This window comes from Hippoglossus hippoglossus, chromosome 16, assembly GCF_009819705.1.
Source record: "Hippoglossus hippoglossus isolate fHipHip1 chromosome 16, fHipHip1.pri, whole genome shotgun sequence".
Lineage (NCBI taxonomy): Eukaryota > Metazoa > Chordata > Actinopteri > Pleuronectiformes > Pleuronectidae > Hippoglossus > Hippoglossus hippoglossus.
The window spans coordinates 10,665,489-10,673,881 of NC_047166.1; the positions used below are offsets into that span (position 1 = coordinate 10,665,489).

The 8,393-nt window shown below is 39.6% G+C and overlaps 1 protein-coding gene across 1 annotated transcript; it reads right to left on the bottom strand.

The window, feature by feature from the left end:
- Positions 1 to 4: 4 nt before the first annotated feature.
- Positions 5 to 6,990, bottom strand: dap3 (death associated protein 3). Its single transcript, XM_034611661.1, has 13 exons — positions 6,722 to 6,990; positions 6,587 to 6,628; positions 5,661 to 5,774; positions 5,423 to 5,524; positions 5,229 to 5,337; positions 5,044 to 5,136; positions 4,807 to 4,937; positions 3,632 to 3,712; positions 1,904 to 2,068; positions 1,736 to 1,795; positions 1,550 to 1,639; positions 280 to 397; positions 5 to 196 (listed from the first exon to the last, which is right to left on the bottom strand). Exons 2-13 carry the CDS (start codon positions 6,623 to 6,625, stop codon positions 111 to 113), a joined length of 1,188 nt encoding a protein of 395 aa, XP_034467552.1. The 5' UTR covers positions 6,626 to 6,628; positions 6,722 to 6,990; the 3' UTR covers positions 5 to 110.
- Positions 6,991 to 8,393: the final 1,403 nt, after the last annotated feature.

The window sequence follows — 8,393 nt, forward strand, 5'->3', positions numbered from 1 at the left end:
AGCACTTGGTTCAACTTTTTATTATCAAAGCAACATACATGCATCATAATTTACAAATGACAGAAATGGACATTGGTAAGTTTGGATATTCCCAGGACACTGATATCTCTTCATAGGGAGGAACAAATTCTTTCCATCATGGTTGGATTTCTGTTGCTCATAAAGACGAGTTCTTTCTTCCCTTCCTCTGTCAGACCTGATGAAAAAATCAAAGTTATTCGAACAGCATCACTTAAAGTATAACATCGTAGTGAAAGCTTCGATGTCACTGTCACTTACTCTGTGGATGCTGCAGCCAGTTGCGGTCCATATAGTAAAGATAACAGCTCTCAAACTCCTTCTCGCTGTAGTTGGGCACCGACACCGGGATAAACGGGTCCATGTTGTCGAAACCCGTCTGGTGAGCGGCACAGAGACAGGAAGTCAAAATACAGGACATCAAAGCAGTCGTCTTCATGCAGAGAAACGCATCGTTGGTTTCAACAGCATATTAAGAGATGTATTAAGATCACAAACAGCAAATTTGAACAACAGACACAAGGACAAAATAATATTCAACACAAGCCCTGCTGTAATATTCAAACAAATACAGATATTAGAATTTATATACCTCAGACGCACAGAGGGAAGAAATCAGTAACACAGGCTTTTAGATATGTAAACATGGTCGCTGGTCATGAATAGAAGTCGAAATGATTTAACACTATGCGATCAAAGCATCAACCATTTTTATTTAGTAAAATGTTATTTGACCCTTCGTTCAGTTTTATAGTTCATTCCTCGTCCTCCATAAATGGAAGAGGTGGTTGACAGCGATGGATTTATTGGTCCATTAGTAAATTGATCTAGTTAGATGCAGCCGACAGCAGATAAATATGACGGTAATAAATAATCCTGTAAAAGCCCATTGCGACAACACAACAGCACAGTACGACACTCCCAGCTTTCAGGCTTTTAAACTGAACAAGGCAGACAGGATGAGGACACATTCAAAATCCTGTCATGTTGAAGTTTCTGTTCTAAGCAGAATATTCACATTCTCTGTAATCTTAAACAAGCGCACAGTACCAGATTAGAGAATAATGGTGCATCACTCTACAGGATATCGTTAAGATTGTTGCTCCAGAGGCAGCGACGCACACTCACGTCTCATGTGACCTCATGGAGACATAAACAAAATGGAGTGGCGTGCAGCGACAACTGGCTCTAATGTCAATAAACAAAAGCAGAAGGTTAAGCGAGTCCGGATGAATCTGTTGAATGAATGTTTTCTGTTAATATTACTTGATATATTAGCGGCCTTGTTGCTCATAAAAAACAAAAGGTTTGTTTTGCAAATCAATAACAAAACATTATGTCCTGTGTGTTACACTAAAAGTCATCTTTCAAAGTCAGATGCCTGATAATCGGAGCGGCGCAGTCATGAGGTCGGAATTGCAATTTCCTGATTAATAACCAGAGTTAGTAACGAGAAGGAAAGATGAATCTGCTGTCAGATCTTGATGAGAAGTTCTAGAGATAAACGTTGTATGATAAAATGACCTCTGACCTCTCCCAGCAGCTCTTGAGGCAAGTAGGCAGATTTCGAAATGAAGAGGGAGCCTGTCTGACACACAGTGGAGATGATGGCGCCTCCAGTCTGAGACAAGAGAGTGCGTGTTAATGAAGAAATAATATATATATATACAATATTCTCATGTAACTATGGTCAATGCCTTTAGCGTGTTCTTCTCACCCAGTCATTGTTCATCAGCTTCCTCAGGTTATAAACCAAAGTCAGCTCCTCTGGCTCCACCTGATGATGGCGAGAAACAGAGACACATAAAACCTGTCCTGTCTGTTGAAACTGAGACGCATGAAGACGAGGATGAAACATGACAGGATTGCAAATATGTTTTCTCACAGCGCTCCTATCCTCCTTCTTGATGGTGGATCTTCCCCACAGGGCGTTGGCACCATCCACAGCCACGGCCAGGCGAAAGTTTGACTCCGGCTGGCCGCTTTGTAGCCTCAGTTCCTTCATCACTGCCCCAACAACATCACTGCTGCTCTTCACACGAGATATTCCCTGCGGTAAAGGACACACAATCGAAACCTGAAGACACTGTATTGTGAAAGGACATCAAACTGAAATAGTGACAATACACAACTCTCTAAAAGGAGAAAATCTGTGAAACAGAGTTATGGAAAAGTAATTAAGGTAAACATCTTGGACATTGGAACCATCTGAGCAGGTATTCTGTGCCGCTGGCCTCAGGTAACAGACTGCGCACCAGACTGACCCTACAGCTTGTGGACCAAAACCAGTAGAAAAGCTGCCTGCTAAGGACTGAGTAGACCCGAGGCCTGTATTACGAAGCAGGATTTGCAGTTATCGGGGTAACTTGAGGTTTAGTTCAGGCTTTCCGGTCCTACGAAGCTTGTGTCAGGGTAAATCACCATGGTAACTAATGCTGAACGGCTAACCTGCCCCGGCGCAGATTAAGTTAGAGATAAAAGATCAACCAGTTTAGAAGCTCCACCCACAGACCAATCAATTCCTTTGAAACATCACATAAGTGTTCTGAGAGAAAATTAAATAAATAAAAAGGATCCCGTGGAGCTCAGTGCGCTGATTGTTAGATTCTGTCTTAGAGACCAACACAATCCTTTTACCTAAACTGATTAGTATCTTAATGAAAGAAATAGATTCTCATCAGAGGGAATGATAAACCTTTGTCAGCTGCTGGAGCCGAACATAACCAAACTGACACATGGAGCAATGTGCTCACAGTACCACAGACTGTCTGCATTGATCTGTGCTTCTTTACTCGTGGCAGTTACTTATACTGATGTAGTGGTTGAGTTAGCGACACGATAACCAGACAGAGTTTTATACTCTTATCCTTCCCTTTAAGTAGGTTTATCCTAAACAATTAAACATTTATTTAGAATGGGAAAAAGACAGTTTACAGATTTACCTTGTGACAGCCTCCATCCCCCCCCTCTCCCTCTCCATCTCTCTCTATAAATTACATTTTTGTCCCTAGTAAACAGTAATCTATTGCAAAATTGGTTTAATTTTAAGCCTCTAAAGACCAAACTGTTTAATACAGATGCCAAAACTGGGGATGTGAAACAAAGTCAGTGAGAAATAAAATACCACAACTGTCAGTATAACCTGCTTTGTCTCATATTGTGCTGTCAGATGGCTGATGATATGAGATCTAACCACATTAAAAGCCCATAATGAGCTCACAGTAACAGCGTCACCTAAAAATAAACCCACTGACGAACCCGACACAACCCGGCAGCGCTGCTGTCCCAAAGTTTTCTTTAAATCAGAAGCTTAACAACAGCAGAGAAAAAGGAGAAAATCACATGCTGCACATAAATTCACTGCTCTTTCTGTCGTTGACACTGTGTAGTACAAAAACATTGTGCTGATCCATCACCCTGCTCAGTTCATCGGCTATCGATCAGCACTAAGCACAGGCGAGGTGAAAGATGAAACTTTAATGACCCCTTTGGGGCAGCTGCTAAGGCAGAGAGAAAGAACAGCGAACAGATAGAATGAAATCGTGAAGGGCGAGATAAACTGCACCTCCTACTGCAACTTCTCAACATGCAGAAGAATAAAGAGAGCGCTCACCTGATCCACCAACTGTCCCAGTAAACTCCCCTCCTCGGTGAACTCCCTCTTTGTCCACACATAACGCTGCTTTGTCTTTATCTGGGAGGGAAACGGCACAATTTCACTCACTATTTTTTATACAAACAAGGTTCTCATTTAAGTTTCCAGTGTTTCTTTCACCAAACATTCAAAACAATAATCATTCTCATGAATCTCTCAAGACTTTCCTAACTGCACAATGGGTTGTTTCTATTGGCATTAATTGCATGTGTCAATATGTTTAAGACTGTGATTATGTGATTAAATCAATAGTGCCAGAGTAAACACTCTACACTTTGCTATATAAAGTCCTGAGTAAAGTTAACATCCTAAATTATCCAGAAACATAATCTGATCAGTCTGTAATGGGGCTGTTTACTTTATTACACATAAGACAGTATTGTTTCTTACTGGGATTTACAGGTTATTATATTTATACTTATTCCATATATGTTCATTTTTACACATACTGATTTTTGTGCTGAATACATCAAAATGTTACTTTTCCTTCAAACAATAAAGCTAAAATAATCAAGCTGTTCTCTTGCTACTAAGAAACTGTATTTAAAACTAGAGTAGATTCAGGTACGTTCATCCAGCAGTTTAATTGCTTTATGTGTATTAGCATGTGACCTCAACTGCTGTGAAAACACAGTTAAGGCACGTTTAAGGAATATTAATGCCTGAGAGCTTGTTGATAATGTGACAAATCGTTTTCCAGCACCACGAGCCTTAATTTGACTATGTATATTTAAAGTGACTTATAGAAATATCATTTGATGAGTGATGTTGATCCACCAGGGTTTCCGTAGGTTTCTTTAAGTTCAATTTAAGACTTTTTAAGACCATAATAAATTAATTTCAAGACCTAAGTCAAGACGACAGATGTGAGGGATGTTTTATTAGAGCGTGCTAATATCTGGATCGTTGAGAAAGAACTAAAATATACAGAGATGTTACAAACTATGCATGCCACAAGGAAATTTCTCAAAACATTATTAACAGGAATTAAATTAAATCTCAACTAAATATATTTAAGACCCAGTGCTTAAGATTTCACCATATTTAAGCCTAAACTTTTGATTATAGAAAATACAGACTGTGTAAGACTCTGCAGAAACCCTGATAAATGCACGCTGCCCAACAATTGTTACCTTTGAAAGGAACTGCTCATTGGTTATTTTGAAATCGCGCAGCCATTCCGCAGCTTGTAACGGTTGGTCGAAGCGAGAGCTGTTAAAGGACGAGGGCAGCAGCTCTTTACAGTTCTTCACCCACAGGAAGGCTGTACAGAAAAAAAAGAACACAGAGAAGATGTAGAAGGGAAACTCCTGAAACTCTCCGTTTACCAGTCCGCAGCCATGAATCATGTGTGACTGTGTTCGTCTCACCGTCAGGAATGTGCAGCACAAGCCACCCCTGTGTGTGGCAGAAGTGGACTGTGTGGCAGAGAGACATCGTCTTCCCGCTGCCCCTCAACCCATCTTAACAGCTCTAATGTAAGGTCGACAATAGTCAACAATTCGCAGAGGTTGTTTACTTTTCTGTCTGGGTGAGTGTTTGCTTTGAAGGATACAGAATAAATATCTGTGCGCGGGTTTGCTGTAGTCGGCTTTCTTCAGGTACGAGATGACCTCCAGAGCGGGCTGCCTCACCATCATGCAGGCTTCATTGAACGTCTTCACCTGTAAAACCAGGCATTCAATCTTGTCGTCATTGTATTTTACTATTAAACCTTGTGTTTATGCAATGATACAAACAAGATCCCACCTGTTGTTGATAGCGCCAGGGGAGTCCATGAGGGAATGCGGTGCTGATGTGTGCAGAGGGCAGAGTGTAATACTGTCCCAAATGTTTCTCAGACTGAAATTCCTGGAAAGGCACAAACAGTGAAGAAATATAAAAAGTATTGCTACAAACACATATCTGATGCAGCCAGGCTGTTTAACGAAGTGGTCACTGGCTGTGAGCACCATGGTGATGATATATTCAGCGTCTGATTACTCACTGGATTATTTTCCTGCGTCCTGAAAACTGAGAAAGGTTCAGGTTCTGACTCAACAGCCACAGACTCCAGCTGCTGCCCACATCCAGAGGTGTGAAGGCTCCTTACATGAGTCACCTGGAAAAATTCAATAGGGGGAAATATTGAATATACACAGGAACATGTTCAGGAATGTAAACAGCTTTAATGTAAACATGTACCGTGATCAAACGCACTTAGATGTCTGAGAGGCATTTTGAGAAAAAAACTCAAATATTATTTTAAACTGAAATCACACAGGTGAACCTTTGTGCAGCAGCTCAGGGACTGAATGGAAGAATCCAGTGTCCAAAGGAGAACATATAAATGTACTTGTTCTCTGGTGACAGAGACAAATCTTACTGCTGTGGATTGTACATGAGTATATTCAGTTATTTTAGTTGAGGGCTATAACCATTTCATTATTCAATATTAATAAATCTGCAGAGCAGTTTCTATTCATCTTTTAGTCCATTAAATTTCAATTATGTCCATAGGCTTGACCAATTTTTTTCGTTTAATCAGTTCAACATTGTTTGACTTATATTTTCCTTATGATCATTTCAATAGTTACTAAATTACAATTTCAAGAAAAGGAACGTTTTTTCACACATACTCTGTAGAACTTTGAAAAATAACTACACAAAGCTATATGATATGTGATGAATGTATTTATATGATTGTTAAATGATTATGAAATATGAATTATATGTATAATTTCAGGGAGAAGAATTGATCAGTAGGTTTATGACAGACATCAGCTGATGTCCAATGATCAGCTTGCTACATTTTCTTCCTTAAGCTGTAAACAGAGCAGCACGTTACACAGATCTACACGTTACTGTTATTATTGATGCACAGAGGAGGTTATATGACAGTGTACAGCTTCCTCTTCTTAACTGTGACCTCACCGTTTGCCGGAGTCTGAAGGACAGTCTGTGCAGCGCCATGATCTGAACCCAGAGGACGACACGAGTTAGGATCCTGTCCACAGACACAGAGACAACTACAGGTGATGTGTGTGTGTTCAGACTGACAGCTCTCACCTTGGGTAACACCACGCCTTAGCTAACAGCTAACAACAGCAGCGCGGAGCAGCGTGAGATCGTGCACACGTTCACTTCCGTGAATCTTCACCGAGGAGGATTTCGGGTAATGTCACGAAGACATAAAACCTCCTGTGTTCAGGGTTGAAGCTGAAAGTAAAAACCTCACAGCGGCAGCAGAAGTGAATATAAGTCAACGAGCCGGAGCCGACATGGGCACCGCCATCATGCAGCCCACAGCAGGAAGTGACGAAACGCTATCAGGATTCTGTTCAGCCAATCAGGTGCCAGGAGCCAGGCGACGACAACAGAGGAAAATGGAGTTGACATGTTTCACCTGTAATAACAATAATAATAATAACAGTAATAATAACGATAGTTATAATTATTATAATAATGATAATTGACAGATGGCAGCTGTATGAAGTGGAGATGTGCAATACAACTAAAGCTACTGAAAACTAAACATGGTTGATTAACAGAAGCTCTGAGATTTTGGCCACTTTTCTTAAATTTTGTTTTAATATCCCAATTTTTACTTTCTAACTTTCTACTACATCGGCCTATTTTTTTTCTTTCTTTTGCCTAAATGTAACTAGTTTGTAAATCTGTTTATGCTGTTTAATCACTTGAACTAAGCACAGTCTGTAAATATATGAAAACTAAGCTTTTCACTTCAGAACTGTGCTTTGGTGCGAATCTGTGATACAGATGAATTCTTTCAAATAATCAACTCAATCAATTTCAAAACCAATTTCTCAAGTTTTAATTTGACTAGAGCCACAGGCCGATGACGACTAATAGGGTTTATACTTGAGCAACTTAAATACTAATGTCTTGCAAGATCTGTCTTGCAGAAGAACCCTAAATCAAAATCCAGCATTAATACTTTTATATTCAGGGGATAATGCCCTTATTATTATCCATATTCTTAAATAAATTGTGTATTTCATTAAAATGTTCTGTATCTATGGACACACTGAGCCTGTAGGTGGTTGTTTACTGGGTGACATTCATCCGTGTGCATTCAATGGGGAATTTGGAGGTTACAGAGCACATATGATGCACAGAGCACAGGAGGAATATGGGGCAAGTAGAGACCGAAAAGCATGGGTCTTTGTCCCGTGACCCCATAGGGAGTTATTCTGGTCCTGTGCATAGACAACAAAAACTACACAGCAGTAACAGAGGTGTTACTAGAATCAGAACAATTTATTAGAGACCACACAACCAAGGTGGTGGAATTATTTTTCAGTACAGCATGGAAAAGCTCATGTCAACCATTGACACTGACATAGTACTGACAGTACACAGTGCCACTAGATGATAAATGGACAGGAAAATATCACATACAGTAACATAGTAGAGTGTTTGAGGTGCATGTATCAATCAATAAATCACATTATATTTGTATAGCCCATATTCACAAATCACAATTTATCTCATAGGGCTTTAACAAGGTGAGACATCCTCTGAGGAGAAACTACAAAAACAAACCTTGTACATTATGATTGTTGCAGAGTCTTGGAAAGTATTGCTATAAGTACTCAATAACACTATTAATAACAACAATAAATAAATGTTCTATATTCTTCTTTTATCCTTATAATAATAATATTGCTTTGATCATTAATGTTTATTATTACTTTATTTTAATGTTTAAAACTTATAC

Excerpts from the sequence above, each read along its gene's own strand:
- dap3 (XM_034611661.1), bottom strand. The coding sequence starts at position 6,625 with ATGGCGCTGCACAGACTGTCCTTCAGACTCCGGCAAACG. Across the intron at positions 5,137-5,228 it reads CGCGCACAGATATTTATTCT|ATGGGTTGAGGGGCAGCGGG; the intron begins GTATCCTTCAAA and ends AGAGCTGTTAAG. Across the intron at positions 1,640-1,735 it reads AGCTGATGAACAATGACTGG|ACTGGAGGCGCCATCATCTC; the intron begins GTGAGAAGAACA and ends CTCTTGTCTCAG.